At 37.3% G+C, this 22,394-nt stretch overlaps 1 protein-coding gene across 1 annotated transcript; it reads left to right on the forward strand.

Annotated features, from left to right (window-relative positions):
* Positions 1-5,566: 5,566 nt before the first annotated feature.
* On the forward strand, positions 5,567-6,586 carry LOC149177237 (heavy metal-associated isoprenylated plant protein 39-like). Its single transcript, XM_089423346.1, has 3 exons — positions 5,567-5,694; positions 5,810-5,885; positions 5,972-6,586. Exons 1-3 carry the CDS (start codon positions 5,689-5,691, stop codon positions 6,235-6,237), a joined length of 348 nt encoding a protein of 115 aa, XP_089279472.1. The 5' UTR covers positions 5,567-5,688; the 3' UTR covers positions 6,238-6,586.
* The last annotated feature ends 15,808 nt before the right edge of the window (positions 6,587-22,394 follow it).

Here is a 22,394-nt window from a genome sequence, read left to right on the forward strand (position 1 = left end):
ATCAAATGGTACACTCACCAAGGAAAAATAAATGAACCTGGTTTGAATGGAGCTAGACATGTACTTCGAGAAGTTAATGTGCATAGAAACCAACGCAGATTTGCAGATGAGCACAGACACTATGAAATAGTATGTCATTGGTTTGCATGCACTCAAGACCATGATGCACATGCTATCTAATGAGTTGGATAGAGTTTCCAAATCAATGTACTTGGATGCAATAGAGGCAAGAGTTCTCTTTCAAAAAGATGTCACCATAGAGTACGTAGACACCATAACAGACTACCAAGCTTGGCATCATTTTGCCACCATCGATCATCAAGAGGATGTCGACGAGTTAGTCTTCCCACAACTGTCCAAGTCTTAGTGGTGTCTTGTATGGCTTACTCAAGCCCATTTTTGTCTCACATGGGTACATATGTAGTTTGTATTGTAAACATGATCTAAAGTGAAAGGCCAATTGTCAACAGTAGAATGTAAAAAATCATGTGTAAGTTAAAGATTCATAAGGGTAGGATGAGTCACAAAGGGGGATGTCAAGGGTCACCCCACCCTTTGCAATATATAGAACCTCATAACTCATTGTACAGGCTTTTGGGAGCCAAGCTTCTAATAGTTTTAACTTAGAGAAAGCTTGGAGTGTATTGTAATGAGCCTTGGCTTCTCCACAGTGCAGAGTGAGTACATATCTTTGGAGGAGAAGGCGGCAATGACTGTAACGTTCTGTTATCAGTGCTACTGGTTGTCATGATTGTATGTATGATTAGATATTTCACTCTTTTAATATAATAGCGCCAACATGTTTCATGCATATATTGTTATTGTAGTTTAGCTATCCTGGTTACTCTAACGATGTATGTAGTTGTAATTTATACATGTATGCGTGGACTATTTTGTATGTGTTTGTATGAATCTTATTGAAGTGTTTTGTTGGTATAACTCATCACTTTGGATCGCCGACTATCCTATTTTCCTTCTCATGATGTCATTTAGCTCGTGTGTTCCCTTCTAAGCTGTGTGCTATCACATTCTTCTAAGGGGCACACTCCTCTCCCCTTCCATGTGTTAGAGACTTTCATGCACCTTCCTTGACTTGCTACAAGGTCACACCCCTACTTCCAACAAGGACATCTTACTTACCTCTATGAACAACTGCAGTTAAGGCGATACCGTACTACCCACTGTTGGGACTCCTACCCCAAACAGTCTGAGGTCTAGTTGGGACTTCTTACCATGGAGATCCCCTAACATGTCGGCGGGTCCAGCTCCGTCAACATCATGAGAATGATTTTGTTTGGGCTTTCCATAATTCTCGAGTTGATCGTATTTTGGCCTTGGTTTAATCAATTTTCCTACTTTCCAAGTTTGTTTGTTTTGATGTGTTTATTTCCTCTATCTATTTTTCAGGAGTCTCAAAATTTTGATGTGTTTATTTCCTCTATCTATTTTTCAGGAGTCTCAAAATCCATTTTCTAGTGTGGTTCTGAATTTGAATGGGTCACCTTTTTGGATTAGGAGATCATTTCTACTACGGGAATTTGGTTGCAGTCGACTTTTTAATGTTCTAGTTCTTAACATTATTTAGTGTGATTTTCATATTAGTATTCCTGCGTTAAATTGGTATATTGAACAGTGTCCTTCTCCTCCAGGATTTCATAGGGTGTTGTGGGGCATAGTTATGGATTGTGAGGATTTTGTCAACTTGATGAATTTGGAACTTGTATTTCAGTTTTTTTGGGACAATTTAGTGATTTTTTGGTCTAGTGCCAAAGGTGGTGTGTCAAGTGCTTCTCGTATTTTTCTTATGGGTTGTGGGTCTTTTAGTATCTATAATCATTGTTTCTTATCAGTGGTTCTGATGCCTCCTCATCAATGTTTGAGCAGCAAAATGGGTTGTCCTTTGGGACGTAAAAGGTTTCATCATTTTGCGTATGACTCTATAGCTACTCTCTTTGATGTTGTTCCTCCTTAGGTGAGGAAAGATATCCAAGTTTTGGAAAGTTAAATTGGAGGTGACCACCCATATCATCTGTATTCATACTTAATTAGACAAGAGGTGAAATGGGTTGTTGCTCTGATTAAATCCAGGACTCAAAAGGTTCATTTTCTAAATTCTCATGGCCATCCTCAATAATTATCAACTCTACTGCAGTTGGTTTTCAAAAATAAACAAGTTGAAAACTACCATGTGTTCTTCTCTCTCGAGGACAATAAAAGCATGATTGATAATCAAAGGTTTTGTTTGGACAATTTGGAGTCTTGATTGTCCTAGTTTGAGGGCTTCTTTGTTAGTGAATATTCCTCTAGAGATCTCACGAATCCTCCGAGTTTTAATGCCTGCGAGCCAACAACAATCTCCTCTTTAGACCATGCCTAGGGAGTACAAACCTTATGCTATTTTTGTAAGTAATTTTGGTGTATTTCTGTGGTGGCATATATGAGTTGTTTCTCTCATATGTTATTAAGGTGGATGTGAATTAGTTGATACTTTATGGTCCTATGCATTTTCAGAGGGCCTTGGTCCTATGGTTGGCTCTACACCCTTGTTGATCTCCTATATACTGATTTCGATGATTGAACTTTTGGTTCTCTAATTCTTTCTCGCCTACAACTATGGCTTGGATGGCTGTAAAACACAGTGCCTTGTTAAATGTGATAATTGAATTGTATCTTACTCTACTAATGAGCGTGACTCTACGTACTGTGACATTTGACTCTGGGTATCTTATTAGACTCAATGTGCCTATTAGGGGTTCTTCATGTTGGGTGCATTCTCTATGTGGTGTAATGTTGCCAACCCTCTTTGAGCTCAGTGTATGGCTGCATTATGGCCTTCTTTTGTCCTTGGAGACTTCACAACGATGTTGAATTTTATTTCTTGGACATGCATATTGCTTTGGTTTGTTGATCTGGAGCTTATTCCAAACATTGATTTTAGGATGTATTGGGTGTCCTTTGATGTATTTTAAAAGAAAAAGTGGCCTAGATCATTATTGATTTGTTTCATAGTTTTGAAATTATGTAATATATATCTTGTTGAGTTGGGGTGAGCATCTTGCTCTGTCTTGGTATAAATTGGGCCTTCTAGTTATTCCAGATTGCTATTATGCATAACTAGCTAGGAGAGATTTATATCAATAATTCTGTAACAATGTTTTGATTACTATATATAAATGTTGCAATTCACCAAAAAAACAAAAAAACAAATATTAGATGTTATGACATTCTTATAAATTGTGAACTTCTTATTTACCATATTTTACTTATATGTGTTTTATTTACCATATTTTATTTATATGTGTTTTATAAGTAAGTAATTAATATTGTTATAGGGTTTTAATATCTTGACATTATTTTTTAAGATAGATTTATTTTTCTAATTATTTTTTTTTATAATTGTTGTGGATATATATTTTTTAAATTATTTTTTGATATTTTAAAAATTATAAACATTACATTAATGATATGGTATCATATTATTATTTCTATAATTAATGGAATTTTATAAGATAAATGAATGTATTAAACAATAATTTAATATTATATATATTAGTTATTAATTGGATGAAATAAATAAATATTTCAAAAATTATGATGTAAATCATCCACATATATATATAATGGTGATGGAAAATTATGCAACTGGATTGGATTTGTAAACTATGTGTTGATAGGTGTGTTTCCAGAAGTTTCGCGGTAGTAATCAAAATTCATTATTTATTATTTAGTAAAATTATTAATATTGATTTAAAATTGCTAATTACTAAATATTAATCAATTTAATGTAAGACTCAGGAGATCCTTATTTATTTGACAGCGAATATTATGATATGGCCTTTAAAAGATTCCGTTAGGCTGTATATTCATATACGGAAGTTCGCAATTATTGTTCGCAATTATTCACCTTCTACGTGGAACTGGGAAGTTCGCAATTATTCAAAATATTTTGTCCCTTTTGTCCAAATTATTCGGTACGATGTTTAATTGGCCAATTTTAATTTTTGATATTTTTCAACTTGTAAGTTTATATTTTTCTCTTTTTTGTCCGAACTATCCGGTAGCAATTTTATTTTTTATATTTTTCAACATATTTTCTCTTTTTTCCCCGAATTATCCGGTATCATGTTTAATTGGCCAATTTTATTTTTTATATTTTTCAACATATTTTCTCCTTTTGGCCGAATTAGGCGGTACAGTGTTTAATTGGCCAATTTTATTTTTAATATGTTTCAACTAGTAAGTTTGTTTTTTTGAAATATTGTTATGATTCGGCAGATAGACTTGTTTATTTTCGAGAGTTTTTAGAATTTTTATATTTTAATTTTAGAAAATATATTAATAAACTATATATATTAAATTAAATTTTAACTTTAATTATTTTTATTATTTTATTTCAACATTAATATATATATTTATTTTGGATTCAGATTTCCACATAGTTATATTGTTAGAGATTTGAGGAAGAGAATTGTGTCATGGATTTTTAATTTATCTAACATTTATGATGGATGGTGTAATTATCTAAGAAGTTAGACTGATTAAAAATCCATTACACGGTTTTCCTCCCAAAATCTTTAACAATATATATACTTCATAATTATTATTATTATAAAAAAAATTAAAATAAGAAGTCATCATCAATTCACTTAATTATAAAAAAATTACAATTTAATATGATATGATTTATCAGGTTACAAACTAGTGCATTAGTTCTAATTTATAGATGAAATAGTTTTTCACCTTAATCCTCCGATACAATCCCAACCAAAATTGTCATTTTTTGTTGTTTAAAATACATTTTCGAATGCATAAATGAATTCATAAACACCATGTAAGCATTCATAAAATTTAAAAATCTCTACCTTATTTTGATTGAAAATAACCAATCTCAAAAAAGTCATTTAACCTATAAATTAGATGGAAGAAGGATACTTAGGGAGAGAAATTGCCTTCGCAGTCAAAAGTGGCGGGAATCCTGGCAAAAAGAATTTCAAAAAATCTTACAGTGGCAGTGTTTGAATCATGTTTTTGATGGTGAAAATAGATTTAGCGCCATCAATAACATCTAGAGCCACCAAAATCTTGAAGTTTGACAACTATAATTTAGATTTACAAAAATCCTTGCTAAATTTAATTAAAATCTTACTAAAATTTCCATAGTTTTCAGAGCAAAATACAATATAACAAGGTGATACAATATAACAAGGTGATAAAGAGCCCTACCATTATATGACGAAATTACCATTATATCACGAAATTACTTAGGGAAAGGCTGCGTACTTTGCGGTCAAAAGAGTAAAAGACCGGCAAATCAAAAAATTCGTAGAACTGGCCAGAGGCCAAGATAAACGTACAACGACTGAGAAAGCTTTAGAAGACCCGTTCAACTGCTGGTGGAACCCACCACCTATGGCAGCTGCCTTTCCCTGTCGTCAAAGATTCTGCCGCGTACTGACTTGGGCGTCTTTCCTACGCGTTGAAACGCGCCGCCGCCCGCGTAGCGCAGCTCTTCTTCTGCACAAAGCACAACGATTTATATGTGTAGTCTCTCCTTCATTCACGCCAACTCCTCTCCTCTGAGCTCGTGACTCTTCGAGCTTTCATTAACCTGAAAGCGCCCAGTGCCATTTGATTAATTTCTGCTTCCCTTCTGCACATATCACTGACAGTTTTCGAAGGCTGTCAAATATGAAGGTATGTCACTACTCTAACTCTGTTGAATCAGAATCATCGATTTAGAAATTCTGCGATCATGAATTATCGAAACGATTAACTGACAATAATGGCCCTGCGTGTGTTATATTTGCAGAAAATGGTGCTGAAAGTGGCGATCGAAGATGAGAAAAGCAAGAGAAGGGCCATGAGAGCTGTTGCAGCTGTTGAAGGTAACTATCAATCCAATATTTATCCATTGCAACTCTCGTTACAATGAGAATTGGGTTTTGATTAGTGATATGATATTTGATTACAGGCGTAGAGTCCGTTGCAGTTGATATGCAGAAGAGGGAGATAACTGTGATCGGAGAAGCAGATCCCGTGGTCCTGGCAAAGAAACTGATGAAGCTCGGATTCAGAGAGCTGCTGAGCATGGGTCCTGCCAAAAAAGAGAAGGCGGCTGCAGAGACTCCGACAGTTGTGTATCAAGTGAATCCCCAATATGGGTACGGGCCTTATGAAGGATACTCTTCATATACTGTCGTGAGATGTGAGGATCCCAATGGCTGTACAATCTGTTAGACCTATTTCGTCCAATTTCTTCTTTATGGGGGAAAGTATGGGCATGGGGAGACAACTGGTGGTCTCAAGGGAACTTCAGGAGACGATGTAAGCAGCTGGGAACTAGTTACTTTCAGAGATAATGGGATAATGGGGGATCACTTACCTTCATGGTGATTGCAGATGACATCACCAAAGGATGTTCAGTGGCTAATTGAAGGGAAGCGTGGGATAAATAGCCGACAAAGGCCCAGAAATAGATTCTGGTGCGAACCACCGATCTTCTTTTTAATTTTAATTTTATTTATTTGGAATTTTTATGAGACTGTAGATGTGCTTTTAATATATAACTGAATTCAATGCTTATAAGATTATTTGAAACACAAAGCTCAAACTTACTATTTCGAAAAATCTCTTCTATGAACCATGGGTGGGACTACAATTGAATTCAAATTCAATGCTTATAAGATTATTTGAAACACAAAGCTCAAACTTACTATTTCGAAAAATCTCTTCTATGAACCATGGGTGGGACTACAATTGAATTCAAATTCAATGCTTATAAGATTATTTGAAACACAAAGCTCAAACTTACTATTTCGAAAAATCTCTTCTATGAACCATGGGTGGGACTACAATTGAATTCAATGCTTATAAAATTATTTGAATTACAGAGTTTAATTTTTTATTTCGAAAAATCTCTTTTATAAATTATGTGTGAGATTATTTGTTAATTGATTCCAAATATCAAAATTTTAAAAACTTAAATTAGTGAGAAAACTTAATTTTATGTTGATGGTATCCTCTTACACTGCAAGCAGATGAAACCTCCAAATTAATTTGGTTTTGTTACATTGGGAGAAGGCCGCATAAAGGGGATATTTTGCTGGCTTTTTAATCAAGATGATTAGCAAGAAAAACGATAATGATGAACAGTGTAAGCGCAAATTTATTCCCCAGTCCAAAAGAAAATTGCGTTGCCTTTACGTATTATTTAGTTATCCTTAAAAGAGTTGATAGTGTTTTTTCAACAATAATGCATAAAATGGTGTGCAATATTACCATCAAATCCAATCCAAATACTAGCAAATCAAAATATCAATATCTAATCAATTGGTTAGAAAAAGAATTAGCTTCTCAAACTCAAACGTGAGAATGGGAAACAAGCTCTACGGCTTATAATCATACCTGAGTGCGATAGATAATTGATGAAGATGCAGAAAGATGATTTTTGTGTATTAATTTATGGTGCGAAAAGCTGAATAATATTTCACTTCATTTGAACCAAATACATTAGAGTCCAAGAGAAAAGATATTATAGGTTAAATAGCAAAAGCTTCAAGTTACTTTAAAAGCACACTTTTCCAACCCTATACTAGATTTATAAGTTTATTTATAATTGTAAATACACTTTCTATTTGTTAAATCGCTTAAATTCATTCTTATCTTATGTAAAATTAACATGAACAACAACCATTAAAAAATTATTTAATTAGGGAGAAAATGCTTGAGATCAAATGGATATTACATATTTTTGGAAAAGTAGAAACTTCATGATATATATAAAAGAAATGAATTTAATTAAATACATGTAATTTATTACAAGATAATACAATCTATAAGCTATAAAGAAGCATGATTAGGGAAAACATATAAACCTTAGTCATCACTAAAGATCCACAATAAATAAATATCAATAATGGAATGTCCTCATTAGTTCAAACATCTGGTTTCTATCACATAATATCTCCATAACAACATTATTGTCTTTCATGGGGTGTACAGACCTCGGCAATGGTGCATGGTGCATCACACAAGTACATGGTAAAAAAGCTCGAGTGCTACCCTCCAAATCTACAAGTACATCCAAGGCTTTGAATCCTCAAACTATAAATATTTAACACTAGCATCAACTCAACCATCAAGACCTCCATGGGACATAAAGGATATAACAATACAATCTTCTTCCATGAAAAGCTTCAGAATCATAAAATTTGTCTCTCGATGATTTGTGGCCTAATCTCATGTCTTGCAAGAACAAGGCTTTAGAGTCATGTATTGAGTTGGCCCCACTCTTTGTGTCCTCTACTAGTGAAGAAACTCTATCTCTACAACAAGAGCCATAACAAACATGAACATCTCCCATGTCCTGTTATTATCTAGGATTTAAAGGTATAGTGCAAACCTTAGCATAAAAAAAGAGCTATCTCCACATGAATATCCCAAATGTCTCTCTTCGCCCTTGTCTTCACCTAATGTTTCCTCATGACTCCTCATATTATGAAAAGTACAAATAAAGCAATAGAATGATGAATGATAAATAAAAGAGCTCTCTCTTCCCTCATATACACAATAAGTTAGTATAGCATAAAATAAGGACATAAGTCCATACGAGTAATGAAGGCCCACATGGATCAATCTATAATAGAAGGATGTACATGTACAAAACAAGGGTTTAGTATACACAAAAAGTAAAATTCCTTCCACGATGATCCTCATTATTCTTAGTGGCCCTATTCGAAGATGTTGCACTCTCAAATAGGTTGTTATTCCAATACCTCCCCTTCTATGGTGGTCTATTATTATAGTGTCCTCATGAAAGGAATTATTCATATAACCATGTGCCACATATGGGTGCTCGCAAGATAATGATGATATTAAAAGTGGAAATAGGGCCATCACAAATGTTCTTACACAAGAATAGACACGCATTCTTAAAAACACACGTGTACTTCTAATCCTATAGCCCTAATGCTCCTCAAACAACCAAAAATACTTTCCAACATCGATTTTCGAGGAACACATGCACATTTTCTTATCCGAATTGGATCCATGAAAATTATTAGAGTTCTATGACTGTTTCAAATCATGACAAACTTCAAGATATTATGAACAATGAGCTATCAGGAAGGACCTCTGGACAATGGCAGTTTGTAGCCAGCACGGAACAACAAGGACCTCAGTCAAAGCGCACTGACCGTTGGCCCATGGAGACCGTGGAGTGGCGCAAACTAGCAATTGGGAAGACCAGATCAAAAAATAGAGGCTGTTTCTAATGCGTGCATCGCTGGGCAAAACCCCTCGAAAAGGAAAAGCCCCAAGCGCTCGGTCACAAGGGAAGCCAAGAAACCATGGGAAAAGCGCTAAAATGACAGGCGGGTCTCGCGCTCCAAAACCGATGGAATATCGGAGGCGTTTTGGGTGGTAAGCAGATTTGTTAGAGGACCAACCGATTCCATACACCGGGTGACGCATGTCCGGCGGATGAGAGAGAAAACTGCTCTCATCGCGAGCTAATGTTCGAGCAAGTCAACCGTGCAATAAAAGCGATAACCGTAGGATCTGGAGGCCCCAGATCTAACGACAGAGATTGCACCCAATGGGAAACCAGATTTGGAGGGAGAAATAAACTACGGAGCATAAAAGTTTGAAGTCCGATTTGACCGCTGAGCTGGCGGATGAATCATTTCACAAAAGTAACCGAAATAACGAACCGTTCGAGGAAGAGCTAGCGCTCAGTTCGTGAGAGGACAAGTGGCCACCTCCTGTGAAACATTACATAGTGGCGATGACACAGAAGCAGGGAATTCCAAGCGAATAGAGGTAGGTGAACCGAAGGGACGGAAGAGGAAGCGAACAGTTAAGGGATGGATTGGCTTTAAGCCATGTACAGATAGATAACAGAACAAAGAGAGAAAAGGCGAGAAGACAATGAGACAGAAGAGACAAAACAGAGAGTGAAGCAAGAAGCAGAGAACAGAAGTCGAGCTGACCTACAAAGCTAAGGCAGCATCGAGCAGACAGAACCGAGAAGGCTTGAGAGGTTCAAGCAATCCCTGTGAGGATATCGGTCGGGAACTGAGTACCAAATTGGACTCATCCCATTAAGACCAATTGAGGTCGAGACTTGGTAAGGGGGAGTCTGTGTACTCTAGTGGCTTGGGGAATCCAAGTACCACCCTACTAAGCATCATCTGCTACAGGAGACTCACATTGAGCTCCTCATTGTAAAAACTCTGCTTAAAGACACAATAAAAGAAGGCCACCACTGAAAGTTGGACCAGGAGACGTAGCCTAGGAGGATTGGGTGAACTCCTTATTAAATTGTTGTGTTTTTCATTTGCTTGCTGTGTTTCTCTTACTGTTTTCCAATGTCTGTTTATTTTGCAATCTTATCGATCCGTTGCCTAAGATAATAGACACACACACCAGCACATGAGTCTGTAATACCTACTGATCCAGGTGGATGTTGGTGGCCACCCACCTATCCCATCTGGACCCCCACAATTGTCCCTTTCAGTTTTTCATTTTCCTTAATTATAGCGCAGTTTACTATTTTTAGCAGTTTTTCGGGTCCTAAACTTCCGGAGCCGTTTTGAGGCCCTAAACGACGTTTTTTGGGAAATCTACTGCCAGCGATTTTTTTGTCAAAAGAATCGCCTTTTCCATCGTAGTCCTTGGAGAGATCTTTCCAACGGGCTATCATGCGCGTCAAACGGAGATAATACGACCAATTCGCGACTCCGGGAAGTTGATGTACCAACTTACCCAAAAACGGGGCCCACAATTTGGCATTTCATCTTCTAGGGTTAGGTTTTGGAATGTGAAGGGTTTTCCATTGTTTCTCAACAATAACTAGGCATTCGAGCCTCATTGTAACACAGTTCAGAACAGTTCAGAGGCATGTAGCCGCCACATCTCTTCTCAGAGATAAGCTACCATCGCCCTAGCTGGTTTAGTTCTATTCTGGTTGTAAGCATATTTCAGTATTTTCCATTAATGAAATGAAGCATTATTTCCGCTGCATCTTTGTGTATATGGTTATCTCTGTATTTTGTTGCGTTCCTGTTTAAATCCGGATCAGTGGTATCAAAGCGGTTTGCTTTTTCTCTATCTTTCTTTGCATGTCCCCAACGAGGTCGGGATATAAGGAGTTAGGGCTTGAACTGGTCGAACCTTTGCAAAACCAACCTCGCAAATCTCGACGACCTCCCATGGCAGATGAGAAGAAAGACGAGGGGGCAGGAGATCCTATCAAAATCTTGCTCGAAGAAGCCCTCGAGCGGCAAAGGAACGCGATGATGGATAGCTTTGCGTAGATCCTTCAGCGGCTACCCAGAGGCGATGCATCGGCTTCCAACAGCTGCTCTGGAAACGCCACAACGTTTAAGGTACAAGTTAATTTTGAAATCCCCATCTTCGAGGGTCAAATAGACGTAGATGCCGTAGATAAATGGTTAAATATGCTAGATGGGTATTTTTCTGTTCATGAATTTTCAAGTCGGGAAAAGATTGTTTTCGCTCTTCTCAAAGCAGCCCCCCACATCAAGGACTGGTGGGAAACCTACTGCGAGCAGAAGGATGAAAGTACAGGCTCACTGTTTTCAACCGCACCCACTTGGAATGACTTCCGGGATGCCATCAAGGAGCAGTACTACCTTGTCAAAAGCTATGAGGACAAATACATCAAATGGACCACACTGTGGCAGGGACGAGACCAAGATGTGCCAGAGTTAACAAACATTTTCCATACCCTTCGCACACAGTTGGGTATCAAAGATTCTGAGCTACATTTGGTACTCAAATATTGTGGCTGCCTACACAGATACATCCAGGAAGAGATGAAGTTCTTGAACATCTCCTCACTCGGCACAGCAAACCGATATGCTGTCAAAATCGAGCAAAAGTTCAAACTGAAGAAGCGAGACTTTGGATCTGCAAATCCGAAGCCCAAAGGACAAAGCCAAGGCTGGGTGACCCAAGACAACCCATCGAAGCCGCAAGAAAAGAACAACACCACGAAGCCGAAGAAGGACATAGGAAAGTGGTGTGAGTTCCACAAGAGTCCCACTCATAACACAAGTGAGTGTCGGACCAAGCAGTTGCTGGTGGCCAAGTTGAAGGCTTCCGAATCAGATGCATGTTCCGACCCTGAGCCAGAACCTGACAAGGGGAATGGAAAAGGGAAGCAAATCATTGATGCCAAGCCCAGCGCCATTGTTGCCACCACCAAGATCCAGAAAAATGAGCCCGAAGATCCAGAGGAGGGGGAACGTCTTTTCCACTCACAGATGTGGGTGAAGGGGTTCGCCGCTGCAATTCATTGTCGACAGTGGCAACCAAAAGAACCTCATTTCAACAGAGGTCATGAAGCAGTTGGGCCTACCAACTACACCACACCCACAGCCGTACAGTATCGGGTGGCTTCACAAAGGACGAGATCTCAAAGTTCGCCAACGGTGTCGCCTTCACTACAGCATCAAGCCCTTCACAGACGAGGTATTGTGTGATGTTACACCTCTGGATGTTTGTGATGTAGTATTAGGCCAACCATTTGTGGAGGCGACATGCTGTGTATGAGTCAAGGCCTCGCGCTGTAATTATTTCTTTGGATAATTCATTATACAGGATACCGGAGGTAGCCCCACCTACCGCCACCTCTTTGATCACTGCCAAGAAAGGAAGCAAGCTCATCTCCCATACTAGGAAATTCATTTTCTGTCTGGTTCGCTCCCAAAGTAAGGGGAAGATCGTTGCTACATCCATGACCCCCGCAAAGGGTTCCTCCACATAGCAGCAACAGCAAAGGGATACGGTCATGATAGAACACAGGAACAACTTCTCCTCACACACAGGGGTACCACACAAGTTTCAGGTGGGCAACAAAGTTTGGTTACATCTGCAGAAAGAACGCCTTACCAGAACCCATCAGAAACTCAGACCACTCCGACATGGTTCTTACACTAGTACCAAGGCTACAGGAAACAATGCTTGGAAGCACAACATTCCTCCATTCCTTTGCTTGCACCGAGTGTTCAATGTGGACCGTCGTCGACCATGCTTCCCACCATTTATGGACACATCAGAGATTGCAGAACAACTCACCAGAGACCCAGCTCAGCAGAAGCTTCCTCATCTCAGGGAGGAACTCAACGCAATGGGGACCATTGCTTCCTAAGGGGGGAGGAATGATCCAGGTGGATGTTGGTGGCCACCCACCTATCCCATCTGGACCCCCACAACTGTCCCTTTCAGTTTTTCAGTTTCCTTAATTATAGCGCAGTTTACTATTTTTAGTAGGTTTTCGGGTCCTAAACTTCCGGAGCCGTTTTGAGGCCCTAAACAACGTTTTTTGGGAAATATACTGCCAGCGATTTTTTTGTCAAAAAAATCATCTTTTTCGTCGTAGTCCTTGGAGAGATCTTTCCAACGGGCTATCATGCGAGTCAAACGGAGATAATACAACCAATTCGCGACCCCGGGAAGTTGATGTACCAACTTACCCAAAAACGGGGCCCACAATTTGGCGTTTCATCTTCTAGGGTTAGGTTTTGGAATGTGAAGGGTTTTCCATTGTTTCTCAAAAATAACTAGGCCTTCGAGCCTCATTGTAACACAGTTCATGTTGGAAATAATACTGAGAGGGGGGGGTAAATCAGTATTATCAAATTATTTTCAATATACCTTCCAGATTTATACTTTAATTTATTCTTCAGATATTGATCATCAACTTGTATGTTAGAACCATATAATAATGAACAAGAACAAGAAAAATAGATAGGCACACCAAAGAACACCAGATATAAGGTGGAAACCCAATGTGGGTGAAAACCACCTGCTGCAATATGTCTCTATCTTCTTTCAATTAAAAACTTCTTTTACAAGGATTTTGTACTGGTGCAGTCCTTTACTAGTACGTAGACTGCAACCTGCAGAGAGCTACAACTCTCTCTCGTTTTCCAGTCTCTCCTGGAAGGGAGCTACAACCCCCCTTTGCTCTTTTACTTCTTTGAGGACCACGTTTCATTAATTTTCAGACTGGATCCAAAAAGATCAAATGATCATCAAGTATATGTGAATCAACTAATTTCCTTACCCAAGCACCAAATCAATATATACACAGATATTATGATAGTTCTCCACCAGATCTAGATCACATAAAATTAAGAACATAATCATGCTGTTATCAGCACTCAATACCAGTAACCGATCATCAATTGTGCACCCAGAACCCTGCACAGTCTTCTGCTTTGCAGGTGTACGCACCGTATAACTCCTGCGAATAGATGATTTTCAGGCTTCAATCATACCCAGACTGCGCCGATGAGATCTCAACCATCACTCCCCAACTGATCACAAGTGCCTCGGATCTGTTTTTTTTCTTAAGATCTTCAACATTAACCGATATCCTGCCAAAAGATCTCCTTTCCCCTTTTATAGTCAAGCTCTTGTTAAAACAATGGATCGAAACCGTAGATTATCAATACAGGGGATCCGAAAACCTGGGGCTCAATAGCTTGGACCGATCAGTTAATCGATGGCTTAAGTGATAAAACAGAGAAAATGATGAAAAATGGTCCAAAAGACTAAGAGGTGGACTTCAATTTTAATTCACCCGCAACTATTCCTATATCGGTCCGCCTTGTAATCGCAATCGGCAGTCGCCAATGGCCGATGGCCGATCCGATGGATCGGATGCAATATGCAATTTAACCATGCTTTATATTCCTGTCGGGTCCGCATGCTTATTGCAATCGGAGGTTTGCACAATGTAAACTTTGAAACGAGAACTGATACTGTTACCCATTTCGTAGAGATAGCAAAAAATTGACCCGATTTTGAAAAGGGGCGATGCAGAATACACATAATTTTTTTAGAACATAGTTTTTGGCACTTTAAATAACCTTAAATAACCGATACGATTACCCGTTTCATAGAGGTAATAAAAACATGACCCGATTTTGAAAAGTGGTGATGCAGAATACAATAATTATTTTTTGGAGCATATTTTTGACAATTTAAATATTATTGAATTGAGACTTCTGCGATCCATATCAATTTGTTGAGGAATCTTTGGCGAAAATCACATAGCAAAACTTTTGTCGACGCGTTTCGAACCAGCCAGTGAGATCTGCTCATTCAACTTGTCCTGACGATGAACCACACTGGCTAGTTCGAAACGCGTCGACAAAAGTTTTTCTATGTGATTTTCGCCGAAGATTCCTCAACAAATTTAAATATTCTCATGTATCAAATATAAATATTCGTTTTTAAATGTTAGTGATTTTTATGCTGATTTTGAAACGTGTTGATGCAACGCGTTATACATCATACCTTTTTTTTTAGAGGACTTATTTTTCACACTTTAAAATTTATTATGTTCATTTTTTTTTTTAAATTATGATTACTTAAAGAATTTTTAAGTTGTTTTATTTTTATTTTTTTAAATGTTGATTACTTCAAGAAAGTCATATAAAAAAATATATAAAATAAGACAAAAAAAAAATGTTAATAAAAAAAAATTATCTCATAAACTATAAAAGAATTTGGAAAAAAACAAAAACATAATTTAAAATATATATATATATATATATATATATATATATATAAGTAAGTCAAAATACAAAAATTAAAAAAACATTAACAAAAACAAGAAGAAAAAAATAAAAAATAAATGAAAACAAACTAGACTAGCATTTGCATCTTATGTTGCAAAGGAAACGCCGTAAGGCATAGAGTGGGGAAGAATAGGGACATGTGAATGGACATTGTTGAAAGCAATGGTGGATGATAATGGTTTACAATTGCAATAGCTAGTTATGTGTATTCTGAAAATGGATATTTTGTAAATAATAATAGGTTGTAGAAGAATAGCGACATGTGAATGGACGTTGTTGAAAGAAAGGGTGGATGATAATGAGTTACAGTTGAAAGTATTAGTTATGTGTATTTTAAAAAAGCACAGGGATATCCATAGGCATCGTTGGGCTGTTGATTCCTTCCTTGTCTAACTTTGGGATGTCATGGCTAAGCTAGCGCTTCATATAAACAAAGGATAGATTCGAAAAATTTATAAAACGGTTCCCTTTTGGAATCGAAAATCATTCGATTTTGCCATTTCCATATGGCCCAGATTGTTAACAAAGAAATGGGCCTCCACTTGCAGTACATGTTGCTCCGTGCTTTGGAAGCCTCATAGATAGAAGGAGCATTGACGATGACGAAACCAAAGTCAGTAGTTAAGTTCTACCAAATCAACTGGGATTGAGGACATTGTAGGAAAATATGCAAATTATTTTCAGAATTTGATCTACAAAGGGGGCATATGGCAGGCCCACACCATTTGCGCTTCTGGAGATTCTCCCAAGTGAGATTCCTGTCATGAAAAACCAGCCAAGAAAAAATAATGATTTTTAAAGGGCATCCAAATTTCCAAAACGCTGGGGGGAAAATATTATGATATGTATCGGACTCTGATAATAAAATTTGGAGATATATATGCTTTGCATATACAGCCGATGCACCACTGAGACCTTTCCAAACGAGGCAATCCCTATCTGACGAGCGATACAATCCACGCGATTGCAATGAAATAGTGATAGCATTCCATTGGGATTCCAGAGCACCGGGTAATTGCATTTCTGTAGCAGTTTTCCAGATTGGAATAACACCATCCCATTTTTTTATTGCACTGGCCCAAAAGAAATATCCCCTGCTGTGTAAATTTCTCAAAAGTTGAGAGGAGATACGGATCTTTTCTCCCATACCTGCGAATTCATCAAATCCAATGATAATATTGGATCCGGATTGGAATTTCCAAATCAAATTTTTTCTAAAGAACGACTCCAATCTTTTAAAACCTCTCCATATATATGAGCCGTTGGTGGATCTAGTGGAGCGCTGTCTATACCAATATGTCATGTCTTGCTCATCCATGTACTTAGCTCTAATGGTTTTGCTCCAGTTGGATTCATCCATAATCACTTTCCACATTGATTTACATAGAAGGGCTCTTCTAAAGGAGTGTAAATCCAATATGCCCCAACCTCCCATATTTTTTGGCCGTGTCAACTTCGAAAGCTTGCTGAGGTGATATTTTATCTTCTCCTTCTGTCCTCCCCATATGAAATTAGCTATCATTCTGTTTAAACTGTTAATAGTAGATGAAGGGATATAGAAAAGGTGTGCCCAATAAACCATGATTTGTAGCAGCAAGGATTGTGTGAGAATGGCGCGACCTCCAATTGATAAGCACCTGTATTCCCATGTAGATATTTTCTTATAGAACCGATTTGGAATACATGACCAGTCGGCCAATCTGTAACCCACAGGTTTCAAATTGAATCCCAGATGTTTGAAGCCCTTCAGGATAGGAAATGCTTTAATGTTGAAAAGATCTGTTAGAAATGTGATTATACCTCCATTCACATCAGCGACATAGAATGAAGATTTTAAATCGTCGATATACATGTCGGTGGCTTTTTGAAATCTCCCAAAGATTTCATAGATACATATCCATGTTGATTTGCACAGTATGGCTGACGGAAGGATATCATCAACAAAAAGATTATGCGACATGAATATATCCCTGCAAATGGGGAGAGGCTTGTATATCTCTTGTTGGATAGCTTTCTTTATGTGTAGGCTCAGAGATTCCATAACTAGAATGAAAAGGAGTGGAGATAGGGAGCAACCCTGACGTAAGCCCCTGGCCGCTTTGAAGAAAGGAGTTGGGACACCGTTAATTAGGACTGCATAATTTACTACCACCACATAGGCCATGATCCATTTGATGCACCTAACATCTAGGCCAATCCTAGCTAGTAGGCATCGAATAAAGCCCCAGTTCACACAGTCATATGCCTTTTTAAGGTCGATTTTAAAAGAGCAACTTCTATTTTCCTGCTATGCATTGAGTGTAATAATTCTTGAGTGAGAGCCACTGCTTCTAAGATATTTCTGTCTTTAAGAAACCCGTGTTGCTCTGGAGATAGATGTAGAGATAGAGTGTTTCTAATTTGAATAGCTATAATCTTTGATATGACCTTGTATAATACATTGCACAATGAGATTGGACAATAATCTGAAAATGTGGAGGAGAGCTTTTTCTTTGGAATTAGAGCGATATATGTTGAGGAGATTTTTTGGCTTATGAAACCCTGTGTTCTCATTTCCTCGACCATCTTTAGGATATCTGTCATGAATAATTTAAAGAAGTGGATGAAGAAATCGGTGGTCCACCCATCCGGCCCAAGGCACTTGTCTTTCTGGAATGATTTCATTGTTGCCAATAATTCTTCTTTTGAAACTTCACCAAATAGAGCTTTGCTTAGACTTTCATCAAACATAGTGGGGTATGGGTCTATTCCCCATAGAATATCCTCAATATCACAGACAGAATCCTCACTGTAAGCCCTTTTGTAAAATTTCACAGCTTCTCTAGAAATAGCCTCCTGTGAGGAGTGAGAATTTCCTTCCTCATCCTTGATCTCCCAAATAGCGTTTGTATCCCTTCTCTTATTTGCAAACCTGTGAAAAAACTTGGTGTTTTTATCTTCCTCTCTGAGCCATAATGCTCGACTTTTGAGCCTCCAAGAGGCCTCTTCTTCTAATATCTTTTGTTTTCTTTTTTCTAAATCCCATATATGTTTTCTGATGGTGGATGTCATGGAGGGATTTTTAAAAAGTGTAGATAAGTACTCCAGTTTCCTACATATGTCCTTCAGCTCCTTTTTATTGGAGGTCGATTTCTCTTTTTGCCATTTTTTAACCTCCTTTTGAAGAAATTGCAGGCGATCAAGGAATTGCCGGGAAGAGTCATTTTCCTGCATGGGAGATAGCTTCCATGTATCATTTATAAATTTGCTGAATTGACCAACAGCAAGCCATGCACAATTGAACTTGAAAGGATATCCAAATCTGCGTCCAGCATATTTCCATTGAAAAGAAATGGGGCGGTGATCAGATATGAAAGATGGTATGATGTTCATGGTAGGAGGCCCATATCTTTCTGTCAGTCTTTCATGGTAGATAAATTTGTCTAATCTTTTCGCCAGGAAGGAATTGTTGGATCGCCCATTGTCCCAAGTTGGTCCCTGACCAATAGGCAAGATATCAATAAAATTATTTTGTATAATAGATTCCCGAATGAATCTCCCCATCGGATCATATTTCTTTCCATTGCCCCATATTTCGTCATTACAAAAGGTGCAATTAAAATCTCCACCAATTATCAAAGAGTCAATTTCAAGTAGTTCAGAAGAAAGAAGATAATTCCAGAAAGGGTACTGGTTTTTATATGGAGCATAAAAATTCAATATGTGAATGGGATCTGAAGATCCACAGAAATGGGCCAGCACAAGAATGCCAGTGAAACATTGAAAAGCAGCAGTCGTAATCCATTTAGGGTCCCATAATACAGCTAGTCCTCCAGACATGCCCACAGCATTTGAAGCGACCATATGCCATGTTGGTAACATCCGCCTGAAGTAAGAAATGGTTTGTGAGCTATCGTGCATGGTTCCCTGTATAAGAAGCATTTTAGATTTTGAAGAGACAAAAAGATTTTTTAGGGCCAGAAATTTGGGGTCAGCTCCAAGGCCCCGAATGTTCATTGATAGAATGTCGGTCATTTGGGAAAATCATTAGGCCGACATGCTCTAAGAGGCCTTTTAAGAGGAATATCTTCAGCTGCAATTTCTGTAATAGGAATTTCAATTAAGGAAAGATCTCGGGTTGACGAGTCCTGTCTTCCCTTCCTACCCCGAAAGTGTCTACTACCACACTTCTCTTTGCGGCGGACAGTTATGTTTCTAGCTGAATTAGGGCTAATATTGGGCAAGGGGGAACGATTGGGTCGATGGACAGTTAATGGCTGAAATTTTAAAGACGCTTTTTTAAGGAGGTCAATATCCTGATCAAAAGAATTACGGGGAGAGGTTCGAGGGGATAGTGGAGAGGAAATAGGGATATATGGAGCCTTACCTTTATGGTCAGGTACATGTCCAAGGGATGGAGGTTTAGGGGAGTGAGCTATATATGGAGATTTATTATTTATATCAAAAGAGCGACCAAGTGAGGGGGAAGACGGGAATCTTTGGATGGGTGGAAAGTGAGAGGAAGGGGATTGGGGTGATGAAGATATGTATTGAATATGGGCAGACGCAGGATCAATACATGGAGGCTTAGAAGATGCAGGAGGGAGGGGAATCTCAGGGTTTGGTTCCAATTCATGAGGTGGAGAAATATTGGAGAAGCCCGTTACTCTGGCCGATAGGTCAAAAAAGGACAGCGAGGGAGTTTTAGAAACAGTGGAAGAACGGGGTCGATCAGAAAAATAGTTAGAATTACGATTTGTATGGTTCACAGATACAGATCGAGATTGCGGAAGACTGGCAGATCAATCTAGGGAACGGCCTTTCGGCGAGGATAGCACGTCATTAGTTCTGACTGGAGCCCGATAGACCTCCATGGTGTTAGGCCATTCATATGCCGAATTTTCTCTTTCATATGTCGAAACGGGAATATTTACAGCATGGAACTTTTTCTTCTGTTTACCATTGGGGCGACGAGGACAATTACGAAAAAGGTGTCTAGTTTTGTGACAATTTGAACACCTAAATGGGACGCCCCAATAATCTAATCGTTGTTGAATTTTGGACAGCTCCCAAGTTAAATCAATAGACTCTGGAAAACCCCCTTTGAATTCCTTTTCTATGAGAATCTAGGCCACCTGCTTGTCTTTTGCCCCAATACACCTAGGATCGACGTATATGAATCGCCCAATAGCATTTCCTATTTTTTCCATAGATTCTTTGGTCCACAGTTCAAGAAGCAGGCCAGGCAATTTTGGCCAAATGTAATTGTTTTGGGGCGTGCAACGAAGCGGATTAAAACCAATAAACCATCTGTGCAGAGCTAAAAAGCTCTTCTCTTTCACCCAGAGTTTCGAATAGATAATTTCCAAGTAACGTACCCAGAGGAAGTGGAAAGTAGATATTTTATTGAAAATGATTAATTAATTCTTTTAACTAACTTTACATTATTTGATAAGAGAGAAGTAGATTAATTAATTCTTTTAACTATTTATTGTATTGAAATATATTTTTTTATAACCTAATATAAAAGAAATATATAATTCCTTCATAATTCTATATAAATAATAAAATAATTAAACATGTATAATTATTTTAATGTTAATATGAAATTTAAATAGAATATCTATAAATATTAATAAAAAAAATAGTAATAAAAAAATATTTTAATTTCTATTTTAATTAAAATATTTTTATTTCAACCTCTTATGCATAAAAATATATATTATGAAAATATAAATTTGATTTAAATTTTAATTTAAAATAATATCATAAAAAAATATTTCATTATTAAAAATAATATCATAAAAAAATATTTCATTATTAAAAATAATTAAAAAAAAATTCATTATTAAAAATAATCAAAAAATATTTCATTATTAAAAATAATCAAAAAATATTTCATTATTAAAAATAATCAATTCTCGCCCATGGGGCTTTGGATTGACGGTGAATGGGTGCACTGTTAAGGCACTCCTTGCGATATGTCACCGGTTCAAATCCCCCATGGGTACTTAGGTTAATCTTAACTAGAAAAAAATAATCAATTCTCTCAAAATTAAGATTAAATTGATCTATTAATTTTTCATTTACATACAGAAGAATCTCAAGTTATCATTGAAATAAATAAATCTCTATAGTACATACTTGTTATATCTATATATATATGAATGAAGATCTTTGCTATGATTTATATCACTGTGGCAATGCCATTTTTCCACAACAAATTCTTTTATTAGTATTTAATACATGACCCTTAAATTTTTCATATACTCAATCTTGACTTAAATACACATGAGTGCATTACAGTTCACTTTAGTTACATTTAGAATTAATAACATCACATCAATCACATGATTATTTTTCATATACTCAATCTTGACTTAAATACACATGAGTGCATTACAATTCACTTTAGTTACATTTAGAATTAATAACATCACATCAATCACATGATTTATCCATGGAAATGGTACATATGATAATTAGATTGCCACCGGGAGGATCTAAATAATTAAGTTCCAATGTACTAAGTTAATGTAGGTTCTCCACAAAACATGTATATTGGGAAATGAAATTACAATGAATGATTCTCTATGCAACACACTAGGAATTGGAAATGATAATAATTCTAATAATTCTTTGAATGTATGGTTTTAATCCCATACTGACTCACTAACGTACTGCTCAATCTCCTTGACCTATGTGATACACTAGACTTTGGTTTTTTTTCGAAACTCCTTTGCTTTCTTGATCTCCCATAATCCTCTACCTCTCCCTCTTGGCACAATGTTCTTTAATTTC

Source organism: Pinus tabuliformis, chromosome 4_1 (assembly GCF_031772625.1).
Source record: "Pinus tabuliformis cultivar Carrire ecotype Pingquan chromosome 4_1, CPIR1, whole genome shotgun sequence".
NCBI classification, from domain to species: domain Eukaryota; kingdom Viridiplantae; phylum Streptophyta; class Pinopsida; order Pinales; family Pinaceae; genus Pinus; species Pinus tabuliformis.